The 22,419-nt window shown below is 36.4% G+C and overlaps 1 protein-coding gene across 2 annotated transcripts in view; it reads right to left on the bottom strand.

The window, feature by feature from the left end:
• Positions 1-617: 617 nt before the first annotated feature.
• The window catches only part of PUDP (pseudouridine 5'-phosphatase), an 82,240-nt gene continuing 60,438 nt past the window's right edge, over positions 618-22,419 (bottom strand). For both annotated transcript variants that reach the window (XM_026069313.1, XM_026069314.1), the window contains exon 4: positions 618-4,458. In XM_026069313.1, coding sequence (XP_025925098.1) covers positions 4,282-4,458 — 177 coding nt within the window. In that variant the 3' untranslated portion in view covers positions 618-4,281. The remainder of the gene's footprint in view (positions 4,459-22,419) is intronic.

Genomic DNA, 22,419 nt, shown 5'->3' with positions numbered 1-22,419 from the left:
CTTAAGCTTCAGTTAAGCCAATCTCTAATTATTAAAGATAAGAATAAATCTTAATGCAGTGGAAAATTAGTTCATGCCTTCTTACTATGAAGTTTCTTGCATTTTTTTCTGATTTATCTAGTTTGGCTTCTGCTAAAGACAATTTTTTGAATATTTGGCCTGTGAGCTTGATTCTGGGCAGAAGTTTCTATGGTTTAACTATAGCATTCTTTAGAAAGACATCTAATCTAAATGAGAATGAACATCTACAGCTTTTTCTGATTTTATTTGTGAATGCAAATGCCAAGCTTCACAGAAGTCAGATTATGTTTTGAAATTATTCCTGTTCCAGTGCTATGTATTTTCTTCTAAATACATTCAATGAAGCTCCTGTTTAAACTCATCTTTGCAACCTAGAATGACAGTCCTGAAAATTTTGTCATGATGAATCCCAGTAGAGTTCCAGTAAATGGAGAACCTAATTCACTTGTGAGGCAGGAGAAAGTTTAAATTCCAGTACAACACTTTATATATCACTGACCTGCTTTTTTAACTACGTGTCTGAATTTGGCTCCATCTTGTTGCACATATCCTATTTTCTGTACTCCAATGACAAAAACGTGGCCACAAAGTTTTGCCTTTTGTCTGTGAAGGCTGGAATTTATTTATTTAATTTTACAAAGGTAAACAGCCAAACAGCTGTGTAATGTTCAATTAGCACAATACAGGAGATATTTGACAATGGCAAAGAAATATAGAGCATCACTAAGATCAAATAATGATGTGTGCAATGGCTACCATTTACCTGTCATAACTCTTTTCTTGTTTTATTTGTTTGTTTGATACAGAAGCAGAATTGTCCTACACCCATAATCTGAGAATATGACTTTCTGGCCGTAGCATTAAGTTCTATATTCTAGAGAACTCTTCTTTTCTGGACATGACTGAAGCACATGCTTTATTTTAAATCAAATAAAACTAAATGTATCCTTAAAACTAAGCATGCGCTTATTTGATATGCTTAATAAAAAAAGACCTTACCATGTGCTTAAGTACTCTTCTGAATTGAAGCCTGCTTGCTGAGTTAGAGAGTATAGATTTTTTAGATTACTTTTTGGATTACAGTCCTCTTCACAGAAACACAGATGGAGCATTCAAATGTCCTGATTGCTCAGATGTCCTGACGATCTGTAGCCAGGATCTGGTATGGATTTTTTTAGGCCAATCAAAACAGGACTTCATCTGGAGGGTAGCAGATGGAAGGAAGGCAAAGGATCCAAATTTTTGATCTTTTTTTGTCCAAACAGATGTTGTTGAGATGACTGAGCTACAGAGCCACAAATTCAACCAAAAAAAGGGGTAAAGAAATATATACTAACATATGCTGATATTTGGTATATAGTTAATCAGGCAGACTACAGTCACCTAAGGCTGCCATGAATATCCACCTCTCATCTGGTGGAGATGACAAGATTTTTCAGATTATTATAACTGAGTAATTTTATTTTGTTTAATTTTTTGACTTCTCATTCAGTCAAGAGAAGAGCTAACCACAGTACAATATTTGCTTTAGTAAGAGTCAATTGAGACATGACCAGGAAGTAAGTAACAACAAGCAGTAAAATAGTGGAATGGCATTTTACTAAAAGGAGGTGAAGGATATATCATATGGCTCTGTTTGACAGATTCCAGTTTGGGGCAATAATCTCACTGAAAACTGTTAGTTGTGATATTAAATGCAGGAAAGAATACCTGTGTGGGACAGGATTTACTGTGGAGTTAAATGAAAGTTTTCTGACTCTTAATTCTTAGCAAAAGATGAGATTATTAAATTAGAATGGAAGGGTACACTGATCACATGATTGTCATGATAAAATAACTCTGATATTGTCAGTGATATTTGCTATTAGTGTCTCCGCATCTTTAAAAAGCAAATGCAAGACTTTGATGGTGGTTCCTTGAAAGCACACTGTAAATGAGACGTGCTTCATTTTTATTTTTTTGTAAAACTCCCAAGTTAAAGTAAATATATGCCAAACTTTGAAAAAGTTACTAATTACAACTTACTAGAGCTTGTTCTACCTAGTAACTTCCCTGCTGGAATTCAGTAATTACAAACGAAGGGGATTCCAACAGGCACCTGTTTTACACTTGAAAGCTCAGAATTATTGCTCTACAGTAGCACTTTGTGTTACGTTACATAAGTCAAGGAAGAAATTACGTAGCAACATATCTTGACTGGAAAAAACAGAAATGGAATTTATAGCGGATGGGATGTTTTTCTACCGCTGTATGAATACTGGGACTACAACCTCCATGGACTTAAAGAAATTATATAATATACAAAATAACTACACAGAAACAATATTTACACTTTCAAAAAAAAATGCTGTCAGATTTTTGGATAAAAAGCATTAAACTGCAAACTATTATATTGTACATGCTAAAAATCTTCTCATACCATATAGATCATATTCGGCTGACAGGAGGGAATAAAATTTTCTTAATTTTTTGAGGTAGGAATAGACTACAATAACAGAAAACAGTAACAGTCTACTTCTAAGATGAAAAAGTAATTTTTTTTTTATTTATTCTTGGAGGAAAAAATACCACAAGGAAACTCATCCAGAATATTGAAGCATCTAAGATTCATTTATTTTTGCTCCTGATTGAAACAACCTTCCACCTAAAATAGTAAACACCAGAAATGCCTGAAAATGATTTTACCTGGAAATTAAAGAATTAATGGAGTTATTATATGGTATCTTACAGTAGCTCGATCTTAAAAAGCATGGATACCGGCCACTTGACCCTTCTCATACATAATTTATCTCTTGTGAGGATGACCACAGATAAACACACAATATTAAAAAAAAAACTACAAAGAGTTCAGAGAAGTCTTCTCACAATAAATAGAAAATCTCTTATTTGACATAACATCACACTCATTATGGAGGCAGATATTTTACTGCAATTTTGGTGTACCTTGTAGCCACTCAATTAGAAATTTAGCTTTTAAATGTTGAATGTTTCCATTAATTTTATACAACTGACATAAACTCTGCACAGTATAGCTTTTTTAGATCTAAGGATTGAGGTAAAATCGTCAGGGATATCCAAGTGACAAAAAAAAAGTAAAACATTATTTTCACCATACAATACATATATATATATATATATATGTGGATTCCACCAAAATCTATCAACGTCTAGTATTTTCTAAAAAGACCCTCACCCTTGTCCTGATGAGCTGCCAGAAACAGACAGAGGTAAGAAAGAAAGGTTACAAAATAAAATTTTTGTGGAAATTATGGTAGCTGGGCAAAATAAATTTAAGGAATTTAAATAAACTATAATTCTTGCTAAAAACAGACAGCAAAACTGTCTATAGGGAATTTTGCATGAAAAAGGCTTGAGAAAATGATAAGAATGAAATACTAAGGATGACCCAGAAAAGGAACTTGAATGTCAGGGAGTTAAAGCTTTATCAGAAACTTCATCAGAATGAAAACAGGGAGACAAGATGGATTCATTTCACAGGAATGAAATGCAACATGGCAAAATGGAAAATAAGAACACAAAGAGAGCACAGAATGCAAAGTACTTTGGGTAAAGTGTAGGATCGCATAACCTTGTATAGCTCCTTGCAGGCATTCACCATGTCACAAAAAATAAGCACAGAATTACAGAATAATGTAGGTTTTAAGGGGCCTCTGGAAGTCACCTCGTTCAACCCCCAACAAGAAAATGAAACAAGAAAACACAGAAAGTACAACAACAACAACAAAATAATTGCAAAAAAAAAAAAAAAAAGAGAGAAGGGGATACAAGAGGGAATACATGGTCAAGTATAGGAAGAGGAAAAGGATAAACATGTTGATAGCAATAACTGGATCAAAAACTATGTAATGGGACAACAGCCAGCCCAGAACAGATTTCTGGTTAAGAGCTAAACAACAAGTCATTCAAGTGGAAACAGAACAGGAAGCTTCAAGTGCAGTTTCAATAAATTGTCTAAATAGTTTCATAGCATTCCGAGAAAACATTATGACGTGCATAGAACAAAGCTGGATTCACTTCACAAGAAGAAATGCTGCTTTAACTTAGCATTCATCATGGAGGACAAATGATAAACATTCCAGTCAACTTTAACAGTAGTGTGGAAGACTTGGTGTTAACAGTATTTCTGTGCTCTAGTTTTGAGGACTGGAAGGAAAGGTTCAAAACAATCATAAAATCTTAACAAGATTTCATTCCACTTTCCCGATCTCCAGTCAACTGCATGTTCATAGACTTTAGGCATTAATCATATGGTGGTAAACCGAACAGTTCTGGTTTGAAGTCCTCCATAGAGTTCAGCACTAGAGTTGCTTCCTTTTTAAGATCTGGATTTAAATTTTCATCTGGAATCATAACCACTTGCATTCCTGCTGCCAGTGCTCCTTTGACTCCAAGTGGTGAATCTTCAAACACAAGACACTGGGAAACAAGGAGGTGAGGGGAATGAAGAGAAAGAAGAATAGTGTTACTACAAACTTTTTATTGTTTGTTTTACCAAAGAGAGAATGATCCTGCATACAACTTAGCAGGAGAACTAAATTCAATTCCTGGCTCAGACACCCCTAATTAGAACAAGCGTAAACCTCTCAATTTGAACATCTGCATGGTAATTAACCTTAAATTCATTTCACTTCAAAAAAGCATCTACCCATATATTTAAATCCCAACAACTGGTTACCCAGATGCTCCTAAGTGATTTGTTTTATCCGGATGGGTTTAAGCACAAGCTTAAAATAAAGTTAAGCATGTGCTTAAATACCTTGATAAGAAGGCAATTTAACCCTTCCAGACCAATTTTACAACTTGTAAAATGGCAAAAGCAGTGCCTTCACTTAAGGTGTGACATTTCTTATATACATTAGAGGGAACAAGACTACAATATCTAGGTCAATATTAGGATTTAGGGAGAATGTAGAAAGTAAGACAGAAGTTAATTGTCAGAATAGTGCTGTTAAATTCATGTACTGCTTGCTTAATTTCTTCCAAAGTAATGGGGACAAAGAAAATCAAAAAAGAAAATCAAAAGCAATTACACCGCAAGGCTACTCTTAGAGATAAGACAGTTTAGTCAGTAAAAATTCCATGTCCTACATAGTCATAATCATTCGAAATCTCAGTTTGGAAGCAGGTTTTTTTTTTTTTAATTAATGTAGTATTTATGTGAATTTTGTAGTTTAACATTATAATATAGAATAATAAATATACAACATAGTATTTTGAAAATTAAATGGCTATACTATTTTGTTAAAAATTCCATTCTTTTTCAGTCTTTCAGCATTTAATACTAATGTGGATAAATTATCGTAGTTTTTGATTACAGAATTAGAAATTGTTTTTCTGACACAAAGAGTTAAAATTAATAATCTATTTAAAAGTCTTTATGTAAAGATACTTTCACTATTCTGGTTTGATGACAATGGTAAATGTAAAAATTGAAATGTTATAAATCAAACCAAAATAGCGGAGGTGTGTTATCCTACCACTTTATACCTATATGGTACACACTATTTGTGTAGGTATACATTTATAACAAATACACAAAGGCTGGAAAAACTTTGACAAAAATAATCAAAGGTATACTTAGGTATCTTTTAGGGCTACAAATTCCACATATTTACACGAAAAAACTATTTATGGATGCTTTAGGGAAACAATCATGAGCTCAGTCAACTACTTAATAAACTTTAGCAGATACAATAGGAAACATTTATTATACCAAAGGTAACCTATACCAAAGGTAAGGTTACAATCCCACCTTTAGTATATGTTTGATTTGCCTAATTCCTGGTGAGTTTAGGAAATCTGAAAAGCTCCTTTTAACATCTGGCTTACAGTTAGACTTGACCCATACTGCTTCTTTATCCTGCCCACTGCTGGAATATTTTATAGTGTAGCTAAGTGTTCAGATCTCAAAAATATAGAGAGACATGAACAACTAAAACGCTGAGAAAGTTCGTCTGTTTACCACCTCTCACCTTTTATGTATATATCTGCATAATACTTGGGCTTCTGCAATTGGGCTGTGTACCATTTTACAGAACTTAACTTTTCCATTTTTCTGTAGCTAAGGTACATTTCAGTAAAATACAAACATTTTCAAAATATTAAGTAGATTAACTTTATCGCATTGTAGAATAACATCCTAAGAATGCTTCCAAGGCTGTTATGCATTACCAGGGGAATACACTTAAGCAAACTACAAAGTACAGGCAGGTTTTGCCAATGGTATTTGAAATTAAGTTAACTTTTAAAAATTATTATTATTATTATTAAATGTTGGTAGCTAAGGCAAAAAAATCAAAAAATGAAATGACTTATTTAGTACCTCGGTACTTTTACAAAGATGTGACTGATGTAAGTGTTCTCTGTAAGGAGAAGGATAAAGAAATATAATGGAATTTTCTAATTTGCATATTTCAGATTGTGCTACAGTGGTAGAGTGAACTTTTTTTTTTTTTTAAATGGTCAGTAACCAGTAATGTTGAAGATAAAATTTTGCTTTTCAACATAAAGAGTAAGAAAGACATCATCAAACATGCATGGTAAGAAAATATAACATTGCTGAGGCAGCACAAGCTGAGGATCAAAGTAAATAAATGAAATAGGCCAAACAACCGAAGACAGCCACACATTGAAAACACAAGTTCCTAGAAATTTTACAAACACAAACAAATTTCAACTGGATTTTCAGCAACTTATACAAAATCAGGCAGACCATCTAGTCTGATCTTTTATTATAATATGAGATGAATCTTATGGAATTCATTCCTGTAGAAAATAAAGCATCTCTTCCTGACATTACACAGTCTGAAGTTTGAATTTTTGGTCATGTATAATCTGGAGCAACCTTTGGCATTGCCAAGCATCTGAAAATTCTGACCCACACTAAGTGGCTTCAAACACCTCTGCAGTTTTGACTGCAATTATTATCATTTTTATTAGCTGTGCTACTACGATTAATATTAAAATTATTAACACAAGTCATTTTGATAATTCAAAGCAGGTTTGAGATGGTTTGTACAATTTTCCCCCCACACTTCAGACAGTGCAACTTGGCTCTGCCTTATCACATGCCTCTCTCTTACACATTACGCCCTTTGCTACCGTCATTACTGATGTGTCAAATCCCTTCCTCCATACTCAAGATGAGTTTTCTTGTCCTTTTCTTCACAACACAATAGACATGGCAACTAATAGCCATGAGGGTAACAGCAATGAATTGCTAAACTTTGTTTAACTTTTGACTGAATCCCGATGTGAAGCAGTGGGAGAATATACAGCAGAATACTGCATCTTTTAGGTTCCCTAACACACAACTCTCACCAGGAAAGATTAGTGATGCACAAAGTTTACCTGCTTTGGCTGTGCTCTAAGAGAACCATGTTGCAACCTGTCAAAACTTTATTTCATTCAAAGAAAACATTTTGGCAAGACATATTTAATGGCTGCACTATGTACACATATTTATATTGCAGACTGTAGAACAGAAAGAAGGAATGTATCCTTTCTCCCTGTCTTCTTTTCTTTTTAAAATGTCCGTCAAGATCTCAACCTGGAGTCAGTCAAGGGAAAGTAAGAGGTGCCTTCTACCTTGCATTTAATAAAGTAAACCTTAATTAGTGATTTTTAGAGAGCAATGGAAGAAACTAATCTCTCTGGTGCTAATTTCCTTTATTCAGTCACTAAATTCCATTCCCCCCCCCCCCCAGTTTGAACACTGGCATTTTCAATCTGTTGAATATTATCACTGCTACCAACTACAAGGACACATCCAGCTGATCCAGCTATCTGAACTGAAGCAGGGCCCTGCCTATTGGTTTTGTTCTTAACAACGCGTTGCTTTGTGACCTAAATCCCTAGTCTCTAGGCTCTCTGTGCATGCCGAAACCGTGAATGAAACCCCGACACGCTCTGCCTTTTAAAGAGTAAGCTTAAACGTTGCACAAACAGCATTATCAAGGCTTTTCAGAAACTTTTTCTAATCCACCTCGTACAAAGAAGTGTACTTCACCGTTCTGCCTCGGAAGACCTGACTGACTCCCGTGATGTCACCAAGCCTGCTGCAGGAGAGAAGCCAATGATTACGGAAGGCAATATGCATAATGAAAAGCTTAACTAATTCCCTGGAACTAGAAGCAATTAAAACTCTTAATTACCAAAGAAGCCAGGCAAATGACCCATAATTACAGTGGCTTTAATGTTACAGGAAATCAGTGTACTAGGTCTTCCTCCAGTCTTTCTTGCTACTGACACTTAATTGTCAACAGCACAGCAACATTTTTAATGGATGACAAAAGGTTTACAAAGGTCACATACAAAATGGATTTATTAACTTGGCTGCATAGAGATGTTAGAAACTGTCCACTGCCCTGGCCCACCCACATACTAAATTTAGAGATATGAAAGCAGCCAAGTTCTTCCCTGTTTTGCATAAATATTGCAACATCAGCATCACTCCAATTGAGAGAGACAGATGAGATGTATACAGACTTTAGCTGTGAGATTTTGGCATTATTTCTAAACCTTGTGGCACCAATCAATACTGCTACTATGAAATCTCTCAAAGAGTACTACTATGGTAGGACAATTTTTACTTTGGAATGAACTAGATGCTTAAAACAAAATAAGGTAATAAAGTGCACTAATTTACATTTCACTCTACATGTCTATAAAAAAAAAATCATTTCACTTAAGAAAAAAAAAATACAGTTTTGATATTAAGACCTTGAAAAACATGTGCAGATAATATGAACGGGCCAGAGGTGAGGAACAGGGAATCCTTATCGAACAAATATCCTTGATCATATATGATATAATCATATCAATCCTAAAATAGAAGAAGAATGAAACTAAAGATGGTGTCATTTATACACAGGTGACTTGTTGGCAAATTAAACACTACCATCTATTTCTCTGTAAAGAATTCTGTATTTCAGTGAGAAAAATGTCCTGTTTGCAGGTTCTAGTCTCAATTTAGGCTCTTAATCTCATATAATTCAAAGTATTTGCAGATGCTGGGACTAAAACATGTATTTCAGCACTTTGCCTTTCAACCAGGGTCTTGCTGGTAAGAGTATCGAATATTTCATTTTATTTTGATAAAAAAGTGAGCAGAACAGGAACTGCGTACTTGTTAACTCCAACCTTCTCTTCCCTAAACATATTCTTTTAATTTATTATTATTACTTTGTATTTACTATATGCTCCATGGGAAATAGCTACTATGGAAATTGATGGGAAAACATTCAACTTCAGTTTTTATTTCTCCTGCTATCAGTTACTCTTATCTTGCCTTGTGGTCTGTTCAAACTGATACCAACATGGGTAAGTCTTTCACACTGGGAAAAATATACCTCAAAGATCTTCTATACTATTGAGGCTTAGACAGAGCTAAATTAACACTAGCCTGCCTTCTGAGGGCTTAATATGAGAATGACTCTCCCTGCATCCATAAAATCCATTTCAAAACCATTGCAGGTCTGGGGAAAAAATATACTCTGACTAAAAAGAAAAAAGAGGAAAAAAAGAAGATTAATAATTTAATTCCTGCTGAATCAAAGCAAAAGGGGAAAATAGTAGAATTTTGAGGCTTCAAAGTTTAGAAAGGAAAAATAACTAATGAAATTTCAAAACATCAGGTCACTTGCTAATCTAAATCCTAAATGGGAAGTAGCCTTACAGAAGTCCCATGAAAAGCTGGATAAAGTGGAAGAGATGAATTCTGCCTCATTAATCAAATAACAGATAAACTATTGCTGCTGGTCGTCGAGTTCCCCCCCCCCCCCGACATGGAACATACACAGATGACCATATGGCAGCCACATCTAGAAAAACATTTTAGAGCAACTGATTCATAGCCCTTTGGTTAGACCTTTGAGAGGTTATCCTATGTCCTTTCTTGACTTCTAAACAGGATTAGTCTCCTTCTGCGCTTAGTGATAAGGTACAGTAGAAGACTATTACATCTTCTGTCCTCAAATGACACAGAAACAAAAGGTATCAGAATGCAACATGTTACATTTGGTGCTTCTTATGGATTGCATCTTATACTTCCATAACTTCACTGTTTACCATCATAGATTATTCTCCTTCATTATCAAATCAATGGGGCAAAAAGATGACAAATGCTAGTTGTAAATTTACAGTCTGGAAATATTCGGTAACATTATATGGGAAACATTTCCTTCCATAACCTTCACCACATATTCTGCAGTTTCCCTTTAGAATACCTTGATTCAAAAGTTACTTGACTGGAAAAAAGTTTAGATAACATTATGGACACCAACAACTGTTTGTTTTTTTTTGTTGTTTGTTTGTTTCTTTTTTGGAGATCTCTGGAAGATCCTACTATTGTGCTAAATCTCAGAAGACTACTCACCTTATAACTTTACCTGTGTGCTTTCCCTTGGTTTTACAGGGTTTACTGGAGACATTCTAAATGCAAATATTGTAGCTTTCAAATACCTTTGTGTATCCACACCGCTAAGCCAAAAATATGTAGGTCCATTGTGATGTTATTTGCATTTATGTATACATGCACAATGCAGCCTTCTGCAAATAAGAATTTAATGCCTAATTCAAATCCTATCACATCATAAAAAAAATAATAATAAAAATAAATAAAATAAAAATCCCCATTGACTTCAATGGACTTTGAAGTGAGCCCATAAAAGAGCCTCAGGAAGAAATCCACCAAGTACAGCTATCTCCGGATTTTGAAATCCTCGTGATTGTGGTTACCAAATTGCTTTCAGAACTGGGTTGTTCATCTCTAAAATGCTGTTGTTTAACTATTCAGGTCTTTCATTTTTAAAGGTAACTCACTGACTTTTCAATGCCAAACATGTATTTTTACTTTCTCCAGCTCATAGCCTGTGGTCATAATTCAAAACTAAGCAGCATCTAAGAAAGAAATTATTAGTCTGAAAGACAATACTACTGTAATTACACCTTTTGTTCAACAACTTTTAATTTTTTTCCTTGATGACTCAACTTTTTCTAACTTTTGGAAGAGCTCCGTTACTGATGAACTTTTACTAGTGTGAGTGATCTAGGGATTTTCGTGAACCACAGCATAATGCAGAACACAATGCAGACCCATCTACATCCTTTACTAAATGGTGGGAGGCTCAAAAAGTCTGTTTATGATTTATGTGAGGTGGTGGAAACTCGCAAAGAGAGGGAGAACACCACCACCACCTTCACTAATATGTCATAGCATAGCTGCTGCGCTATTGTTTAGGTTATTTGTGTTTTCTTTTTTCCCACTCTTTGATATACAAAATATCTAGGAACAAGAGAAAAATGGATTTCTGGGTGACCCATTTACCAGAAGACTGACTTAAATATTATTGACTACATGTATTTTAAGCAGCTACAGTATTTGCAATTTTGGCCTCCTACTGTTTTAACTGTCTGAAGAATCAACAAAAAACAATAATGAAATAATTTGATTAATGAATCTCTCCAATTTTTGGACTTCTGCTCCTTCCAGAAATAGTTGGGAAAAGTTTCAGTAGCAATAATGAATTACCCTACATTTTATTTTAAGGACATATGCCAATTTAACTAGCCATGGATAACAGAATCATATTAAATACATTGTTTAAGGAAGTTATGCAGCTTACAGACCCCCACATTAGTCCTATTAAGGAAAATGAGCAGTAAGCTAAGATGTTTTTAAATGCTATACAAATGAACAAACAAGCTGGGAACTTATTTGTAAGCAAATGAATTAAGCATACCAGTACCCAGAATACTAACTACCAGTCACCATTCTTTACGACTCAGAAATTCCTATTAAGAACTGTTTGGAAAATACATGCACAATTTTTTTTAATTCAGGTTTTTATTAACTTACTGCTAGGAGTGATAGTGCAGGTGTCAGTACAAGAATCAACTAGTTACCAGAAGAGGTACAAGTTTAAAACAAAAATCACAAGTAGGATTCCAAAGAAAAAAAAAAAGCAGTGTATTACATCTGCACATCTTAAATGCCCTTCAGTGGGTTGGTAAAGTACTCTGCATTTCTTGCATAAATGTCAGTTTATTTTAAGCACACATCAGCAGTTACTCTCTCACAAACCAGTTCATAGAACAGTATCCTAAGGTGGGCCAGAAGGAGTAAAACAGTTTGGAAGGGGAAGAACACGGAGAAATTTCGAGTTTCTTGCTTCTATTCAAGACTCAATCAAGTGAAAGAAAGTGCTTCTGTGACTGACAGCTGGACCCAGACACTGCGACTCTGTGAAGCACAGAGAAGGTCACATTTACATGCGGGGTTATTCTGATCATTCCGGATGGCTGGAGCATTCTCTTCATAGAGGATTGTGCGTTTAGAGGACAACACATTAAGAACTTTGTCAGGCATCTTGTGTTACGGGCCTCAAGAAATTCCCAGGCATTTCTGAAACAGTGTCCAATTATCTCAACAGCAGAAATCTAACTCAATCAACTGCAGCTTGGAATAGCAACAGAAGAGTATTGTTCGTTTATGGAGGACACAAGGCAAATACTCAAGATGCTCTGTATTGAGGGCTACTGATACTGTTTAACACATTTTTTAAATGTGTTACTTATCTCTAAAAGTAGCCTAATAAAGGAGTTCTGTGCAATGAAATAGTTAATCTGTGTTGCCTTCCCTTCCACATAAAAGTACACTTTATAAATGTACTAAAACCACTGAATTTTTGTGGCAAGTACAACACATACACGTAACTGCATCTTGAATGCCGAGCTCAGAATCATAGAATAATCTACACTGGAAGGGACCACTGGAGGTCATCTAGTCCTACCCCCTACTCAGAGCAGTTCCAGATAGAGCAGGCTGCTCAGGGCCTTGACCAGCTGAGTTTTTAGCACCTCCAAAGATGGAGGTTCCACACCCCTGCTCAGCAGCCTGTTCCCGTATTTCACCATCCTCATGGTGAAAACAGCTTTCCTAATATTCAACCAGAATCTCCTGTGTTCCAGCTCAGATCTGTTCCTTACTGTCCCTATCACTTTGCACCTTTGAGAAGAGTCTGACCTCATCTCCTCTATAAATTCTAATGATAACTGCAGACACGAGCAAGATCTCCCCACAGCCATCTCTTTCTAAGGCTGAACAAACCCAGTTCTCCCAGTCTCTCTTTGTATCTCATGTGCTTCAAGCCCCTAATCTTCCTGGTGGCCTTCCACTTGTGTACAGCTAGAGACAGACATATATGCACTACGCCTCATGAACAAACAGATCAGAGATACCAACCAGGTAAGATCAAAGCCGGAGCCATTTTGATGAATCCAAACTAAGTCTCACACTGAAGCTGGGAGTAGGTATCAAAAGCATTTCCTGAATAAACACAACAATCTTTTTGTCCCAGGGAATGTCTACAAGCTCACAGCCATGGCACAAACGGCTGACAATGACCAGGTACCCTGCTCATTTTCTGTAACTGCACATTGCTACTTGCAGGAGCTGCAGAATTTCTGACAGCTGATCCACACGGAGCTCTCCAGAAGAACTACACCTCATGCAGAATCAGATGGCTTCTCCAGAAAGAAGACACTCAGCTCAGCATGGGAAAATTACTCCTAACAAGGAGCAGACAAAGCACTACTTTGCACCTGTAACCCTCATATTCAGATACTTATTCAGATACATATTCAGGCATCTTTTTAACATGTGCATTTGGGACTTCTATTTGTTTATTTTTGCATTATTCCTATTGCAGAATTTCTGAATAAATAGTTGTGTTGGTTTTGTCTTAACAAGTATAGGAGAGCATTATATTCTGTCCTGACAGCTTTCAGTTTTATTACTGAAAAGCTTACTTATTTACCTTTTCTTTTTGTCTTTTAAAAACAACTGCTCTGCTATAGGGGATATTACATTCTTATTCTGCTTTACAGAGTACTTCCATTTCATTTCTCACTTCTTCCAGTTCAAAACCAGTGAGAAACTGTTAAAGCCTTACTTGTCGATGAAAATAATTTGACACTGTGGAAAAAAAAATCACATATGTATAGCAAACAATATCATTTTCAAAATAATTTACATCTTATTTAAAGTAAGGATAGTCTTTTTGTAATGCATGTGAAACCAAAGTGTTTTGTTTGTAAGTGGCAACATTCTATGGATGTAAACATGAAGGTAATACACAAATAAGAAAAGGAAAAAAAAATCAAAAAGTATTCCAGAACAGGAACACAAATAAAACTATTTCCAAACAGCAAACAAGCTCGAGATTTGAAAGAGTAACATACCTGTTTGATGTGTGTTTTGGAAAAGATTTTCCTATCCAATTTTTTCAAGCTACATTTTTTTTTGGCAATAATCTCATTTTGTTTTATGATCTCTCCTTAAATAGTGTTTCCCCCCCAAAAGATGAGTTTGCATACTGAAATGTAAGCTGATTTAAACATCATCTGTAATGTTTAATTATTGTATCCTCTTTGACAGAAATTTTTAAAATGACCTGTGAGCACCACGCATGCTTCAAACAAAGTCATTTCCTAATTTCTTCAATAAAGAAAGAATGGTTGAAAAGAAGCATCCACCTTCAGACAGGCTCTCATTGGGTGTGGAGAAAGCCATGGAAAAAGGACTTTTTTTTCTTTCCAGTACAGCCTTCTCACTGAACTGTACACTACACAGTGCCACTGGTCTACAGTGAATCGGGGAGATGTAGCTGTCTTACATTTTAACTCTTTGTGCTCATGAAGAAAAACAATTTTCTTTCAAACTTCAAACAGCTTAAAGGATCTTTCAGAGAATATTGAAGCTCAACAGAATAAAGTTTCAAGCATGAAGCCAGAAACCAGCTAAGTGCAGCTCTGTCCATAAAATAAACAAAACACTAACAAAACTTTAATTACATTTATCTACATATTTCAACTATAGGAAATAAATAATTTTACTTATAATAAAAATAACAATTGCCTGTTCTGAATATAGATTTCAGAAGAGGAAGGAAGAAAACAAGGTACAAAAATAAACCAAGTTGAAAAAAATATGAACTCCCAACTTGTTTAATTTGGGTAAACACCTTAACTTTAAAGATCTGGTGGAAATTGGTATTTTTTTAACTTTTTAAAGAAGACACTAAGCCAATTTTAATGACACTGCTTGGAAGAATAATACATTAGCACTAGTTTCACAACAAACAACAGAATGAAACCAGGAAATTCAAAGCATATAATCCCCTACTCCAGTACTAACCAATCCCCAAACAACTCCTAAAATCTTAAAAATGCAGTAATATCTTGGAGAGAGTCACCTCTCATAAGAGGGTTAGAAAAATAAGATATGAAAAAGCTAAAGAAGAGGAATAACTTAAGAAGATAAAAACCACCCAGATGACATATTAGAGTCAGAAATAAACACACAATTTTAAAAAAGAAAAAGAGTTAACACAGTAAAGAGATATAAACCTGTAAAGTTCCAGAATATGAAACACAATGGTATGAAAACTCAACTCTGGGTCATTTGGGGGACATTTGCTAAAACAGATTTACTTCAATACTTTCTTTGGAAATTATTTATATTCACAGTTCTATTTCTACTAAAGTACTGACTTCCCAAAGAGTAATAGTAATAATAATAATAATAATAATAATAATAATAGTAAAAGTAGAGTGTTACATCTATGCAAAGGATAACATGTTTCAATTTAATATATTTACATCACATGCAATTAGATTAAACCCCATGTACATGATTAAAAGGAAGGTCAGCAAAGGTCCTTAGACAATTTTCTCCTGGTCAGATATCCTCAAAAGATTCCTAACTACTTCTTGGGAGGTAGCTTCAAAAGTAGCTAAGCCAACCTAATGGTTTGTTGCCAGCGAAAGGTAGAGATACTCCTTCCTTCCTTTTCGTTAATCCCTGTTAACAGATGTTTGTTTCAATCTTTTTTCTTGTGAGAGATGTTGTGCTTGTGTGCCCTTCTGTGTTTTTTCTCCTTGATCCTCCTGCCTCGATCCCCCTCCTGCCAGTGAGGGGGAAGTATGAGAGGAGGAGTGGAAAGATACCATGAGTCAATAGTTGGCTGCACAGCTGATGTTGGCAACAGGGTTTTGGTTTCTATGACCGTGGGACCCTACTTGAAGATCAACATCTGCTTGGGAGAGATGGGATCCACCTCACTAAGTGGGGCACAAGCATCTTTGCCAGCAGGCTGGCCAACCTGGTAAAGAGGACTTTAAACTAGGAAAGATGGGGGAAGAGGAGAGTTATAGGGACCATGCAGGCAGCAAAACAGGGCTTAAGTGGAGGTACCTCAAGCATTTGCATGCAGGCAAGGAAGTGCCTAAAAGACAACACTATGGGGAAAACTTCTTACAATCCTTCTGGGAAATCAGCACACACAGATGCCTCTCCGAAGCACCTGTACACAAATGGGGAATAAACAGGAGGAAATGGAGATCTGTGTGCAGCTGCAGGGCTCTGCATCTCTCATTGAGATTACAGAAACATGGTGGGATAGCTGGCATGACTGGAATGCTGCCATGGATGGCTACATGCTCTTTAGGAAGGACAGGCCAGGAAGGCAAGGTGGGGGAGTCACCCTTTATGTGAGAGAGCAACTGGAATGTATGGAGCTCTGCCTAAGGGTGGATGATGGGCTGACTGAGACCTTATGGGTAAGGATTAAGGGGCAGATTAACATGGGTGACACTGTTGTGGGTGTTTGCTGCAGGCCACCTGATCAAGAAGTAGATAAGGCCTTCTACAGACAGCTGAAAGTAGCCTCAAGTTCTCAGGCCCTGGTCCTTATGGGGGACTTTAACCATGTCGATATCTGCTGGAGGAACAACACAGCAAGGCACAAGCAGTCCAGGAGGTTCCTGGAGAGCATCGATGACAACTTCCTGATACAGGTGATGGAAGAGTCAAGGAAAAGAGGTGCTCTGCTGGACCTTGTACTTATGAACAAGGAAGGGCTGGTTGGGGATGTGAAGATTGGAGGCAACCTTGGCTGCAGCAGTCTGTGACTCTGTTGAAACTGTTACTGTAAAGCTGCTGCTGTATTATTGTGCTGTTATGTTATGGCACACAGATGTGCATACATAATGTACATATACATGCACACACAAAGTAAACACGCTACATGAATCTCCTATGGACTTGCTACAAGGTGTCTTGTTTATACCTACTCTTCATTTTCCTATAGCTATTAAGATAATAAAATTTAGCTTATGTATGTACAAGTGGTAAGAAAAAGAAAAGGGAAAGTGTCTTCAGATTATTCAGGGGCACTGAACTCACAATAAAATGTTTTCTTTGGGGAAAACAAAATATAACAATTATCATGAATATGTTTCTTAAGAGTACAGGATCAATTTGCTGTACTTTTCTGTTCAAAAAGTATGCAGTCACACCCAGTGGTGTAGAGACAAATGGCCCTGTAATGGAACTTCCTACATTTAAAGGTTAGAATGACAAATGTGCAAAAATAAAGACAAAATATATTGCTAAGTTGCCATTACAGAACCTATGATGAGGGGATAAACTGTTCCATTAGGAAAGTGGCTCAATCACCCCAATGCCCATATAAGCACACTGCATTTCTTCAGCTAAGTCAATAACAAATTCACTTCCCTATAAATTCTTGTGTGTCAGCCTAACTCTAAATATATGAATAAAACTACTGAAGTCAACTGCAATTTACATCAAGTTGCAGCTGATTAAGTATGCACCTGAATAAGGGTTTACATGATTACAACCAGCATTTGTTTTGTGGGAAAAGTTAAGTATTCTCTCCAAAGCCTTGCCAACTCCCCTTTTTTCCTTTTAAAAATCAAATTATGTCCATTTATATACTAGCATGACTACAGTGGCATACTGCAAACAGTGATTTTACACCATTCTAACCGTCATGACACATGAACTGAGAGGAACCACCCCTATTACAGCAACATGATCAGTCCTGAAATAGACACTGCCACAAGTATTGCCAAGAATCTGGATAAATCGACAGGCAGCTGAGTGGTATGAGCAGCATTTTGCTGATAACTTGGAAGCTTCAGCTCCCAGACAGAATATAAGGATTCCCAGGGGAAACCAGACTGCAGCAGGTATGTCAAGGTGACAAAGTATCACTGCCACACAATCCAGTCGAAGAAATGTTCTGGCTACTAGGGAAAAAAAAAGAAAAAAAAAAGAAAAAGAAAAGAGGAGGAGGACAGGTTGTCATTTCTTCCAATTGCATCTGATTAGAAGCGGTAGTGTTTTCTCTCTATCATATTTTAAAACTTTGCTAATTGATTTCAACTATTCTAATAAGATGCAGGTAAGGTTAATTACTGACTAGAAAAAATTTATAAGACAAATAAGACCTAAAGAATGAGGACTGAAATTTCTCTTGAAAACATTAAGATTATCTTGGGAATATATGTTTCTGGTCTACGGGTCTTGAAGGTGTAGCTAAACATATCTGCTTTTGTATTCTTCAAAGGTTTGTAAGCTCTTATCTTAGTAAGGAAAACAATGCAAGAAACAGCACTAAAACTTCTATTTTCTCTGTTGACCCTGCACCTGCAGATAAAACACTTCAATACTATCAAAGAACAGTCTCCTCAATGACAAAGTAAAGGAGTAAGAGTTTTATGGAATATAAAGAGATAATGTATTAAAACCAGAAAGAAACAATTATTCGTTCTAGAATTACATTTCTGATAATCTCAGCTAGGTAAAGGTTTAACCTGTTACCAAAAGAATCAAAGAGAATCTTTTTGAATCAAGTGACACTTCTATCATTCTGAGTTCCTTTAGATTTCCAGTATCTTATACATAGATGGAGAGCAAGAACTTTGCTCATGACACTAACTGCTTTTCTCAATCAGATATTCTTGTTGTGTTAAGCAGTGGCAGTTTCCCTTTACAAATCCACGTACTGCAGTGTGTCAACCAAGGCTTTCTTCATTCCAGTGTTATTCCCTACTTTCCTTAACCCCTAAAAGAGTTCTCCGCTCTGCTTTGGGTGCCTTCCTAACCACCCTTCTTGTAAAGAAGATGCAGAGCTTGGGTGGACAGTTTTTAATTAACGAAAAGCCTTCCTTCCAAATCTTTTATGGTTAAGAAAAATAATGTTACTAACAGTAAGCCCAAATAAGATTTATGGAACATTAGAAGTAAAAATTGTTTCTACAGAGAGACATATACACATTTTCATATATACAAATATATATGTATACACATATATATACACGCACATGATGTTAGGCCATGTGATGAAAAGCTCATCTCCACACATGCAAAGGAACACAGAGAGACAACAGCAGAAGAGGAAACCCAAATAATACCTGGCCCCGCTACTCCCAGGCCCATCACAGGAGAGACACCAGCCCAAGAAGGCTCAACAGTGGAGCCCTCTATCCTGGCCCCTCCTGAGGCATCACAGGAGCCCCCATTCCCAGGGGCCAGGGGACACCCCCTGCCCTGCGAGGCGGGAGAAGCTCTCCCCAGGCACTGCATCGAATGTCTAAGCACGGTTACTGGAGGGATCCACATTGTGTACATGTGTATATTTTGCACTAATAGACCTTCATCCTCATCAGATAGGGGAACAGGATGAGGCCACAGGTGCTGTTTGTGTTTGTGTGGTGCTGTGCTTTTTGTTTGTGCTGTTCTATGTGGCTGGCCATGTGTATATGCCTATATGTATATTGTAAATGTGCGTTTGTTTGTGTGACTACTGGGAGTACCTGCTCAGTCTCACTCCCAGTTGGACCTGGGGCCACAGAGCTGTAGCAGCCTCACCTCTGCTGGGTTATCAGGTTCAGCAGTTGCCTAAAAACACACACTTTAATATAAAAGGTATATATATTTTATGCTATATACTGAATGTATACATAAAAATATATGTTTTATATATCTAACAGCAAATGCAATAAAATGGCAATACAAATAATTCAGAAAGGGCTGGGGAGAAAAAGGCGTCTATGATACTTTGTAAGGACTGAAATGAAACCCCAAGGTGATGGGGATTTGGCAGGAACTAAAAATGCTGTTCTTCAATTCAGTATACAAGTACCACCAAGACAGCATCCAGCATTGTTGGGAGGGCATTAATAAACACAATTTAGAAATAGAATGCAAAATCTTAAGTTCTACATTATCTAATATTCTCAGTATTAGTAAGTTTTCATTGTCACTAAATATTCAATGTAATTCAAACATATGCAGTGACACTTTGCCTGCCTGATTGATTTATAATTGAAAAATGCAATGGGTGAGCTCCCTGCTAAATTTCCTAACTGATTCAACAAAATAAGTAGTAATTCACATTCCATATTTCTGTGCAACAGTGCTGATTCATGCTAACATATCTCCAGCATGACTGAATTCATGTATCAGACAAAGCATAGTGTATCAGACAAAGTATAGGTGATATTTGTACCAGTTGCCTGTTTCTTCTCCAAATGCTTCCATCCTAGAAACTCTTGCTGAATCTGAAGAGAGCATTCAGGAAAAATTAGGTAGATTTCTGCTTTCACTTTTGTTGTTTCAAGGGCCCTTCTGTAGTCTACTAAAATCTATATCTGAACAATTAACTGAGGAATTGGAGGAATTACTTTGGACCCAAATAATTTTCCACACTTTTTAACTGATGATTGTATCAGTAGCCAAGCTCTAAATACTTTTACAGTGTTGCTTCCTGAGCCCTTTTTCTAAAGAAATCCTGGTCAGCTTTGTTGTTCCAGTTGGAATACAGGGCAGACCTGTTTCGTGTACCCGTGCATGGAAGCGACAAAACAAACGCCTCCACAGGATCAACACAGGTGAGAGTCTGAAAGTGGCAGATTTAAGCTCTCAAAACCTCATAAGATAATTGATACTAGCAAAAGCTTACAAACTCAACAGAAGGTTTTGCACTTCACTGTTTGTACCATGAACACGTGCACTTGTTGAAGAATGACAGTATTTTTAGCTTTTTGCCAATTAGGGTGATTTTTGTTTGTACGCGCCACAAAAAAAAAAAAAAAAAAAAAGCAAACTCTGCAAAAGATCCATAAATAAAGGCATTTGCAAATAAAATGAGACACACACTCAAGTGGAATAGTACTGAGACCTATGCTGTGTTTATAAAGAAATCAAAAAGGTGGGTTATTTTGTTTTGTTTTGTAAGGCAGCACGAGCTTTTAATATCTCTAGTCATTCAGACCATCGATTGAGATTTATTAACCTGTCAAACAAAAGCAATTTTACAACACATACAATTGAAGTTCATTCCAAAACATTTATTGCTCTGTAAACAGAAAACCCAGAATCTCCTTAAATAGTCTGTCCCTTTTTTCTCCTTGAAACAGAAGGGAAAGCATGTTAGACATAAGGAAATCCTAAGCGACACAGAAACAGAAAGGAAGAAGTATTCATGAACCTATATACATTTTTTAAGATATGAAAAGCATAAAGTTAAAACAGATTTTCATAGTGATTACCTCTATTAAGAAAAAAAAAATCTTTGGTGTCTATAACTTATGTCAACTCAAATAGGACACAGAAGCTTATGAGAAATGGTTTAGATTAAAGGTGGTCACAATACTGAGGAGAGAATGACCTCTGCCCCAGCAGGTGATGTAGAACACCCCCCACATTTGGACAATACTGATGGAAGGGGTAAGGGAGGCAGAAACAGGCTATAGTTCCTTGTTTACTTTGTGTAAGCTATGCAACTCCCTAACTGTAAGTTAAAGCTAAAACAAGTATTAGGTTTCTGTACATAAATCTTTAAACACAGAACAAAACTCCTCCTCCAAGGAAATCTAAGCAATTGTGGAAGGCTAGTTGGTTCATAACTTAAGTATATAACATATCTGTTGAGAAAAAGCTTGATTATGAATTTCTGTTACTATTTAGTATTCTAATTGCTAACACTTCTCAAATATGCAAGGAATATGTTTGAAAAGTTCACCATGCATTAGAATTATGAAAGAAGAAAACAGAAGAAGGATGTTAAAGAACTTCAGCAAGTGCAGCGGAGGGAGATCAAGTTGGGGGCTGAGGCACGTGACTTATGAGGAGATGCTAAGGGAACTGGGCTTGTTCAGCCCGGAGGATGGAAGACTTCAGGAGGACCTAATAGCAGGTGCCCAATACCTCTGAAGAGGTTACTGAGAAGATGGAGTCAGTCTCTTTACTAAGGTGTACAGTAGAAACATGTGAAGATGGTCATAAACTGAAACAAGAGAGGTTCTGATTAAATTTAAGGGAAAAAAAAAAAATCACAACAAGGATGGTTAAGCACTGGAACTGGTTGCCCAGAGAAGTCATGTAGTCTCCATCCTTGGAGGTTTTTAAGACCTGACTAGACAAAGCCCTGAGCAACCTGATTTGAATCCAATATTGACCTGCTATTAGAGGGCTGGACTAGATAGTTTACGAGGTCCCTTCTCTTC

The sequence above is a fragment of the Apteryx rowi genome, unplaced genomic scaffold (assembly GCF_003343035.1).
Source record: "Apteryx rowi isolate R43461 unplaced genomic scaffold, aptRow1 scaffold_290, whole genome shotgun sequence".
NCBI lineage: Eukaryota > Metazoa > Chordata > Aves > Apterygiformes > Apterygidae > Apteryx > Apteryx rowi.
The sequence above is the reverse complement of the archived record's forward strand: the minus strand, read 5'-3'. Positions and strand labels throughout refer to the sequence as shown.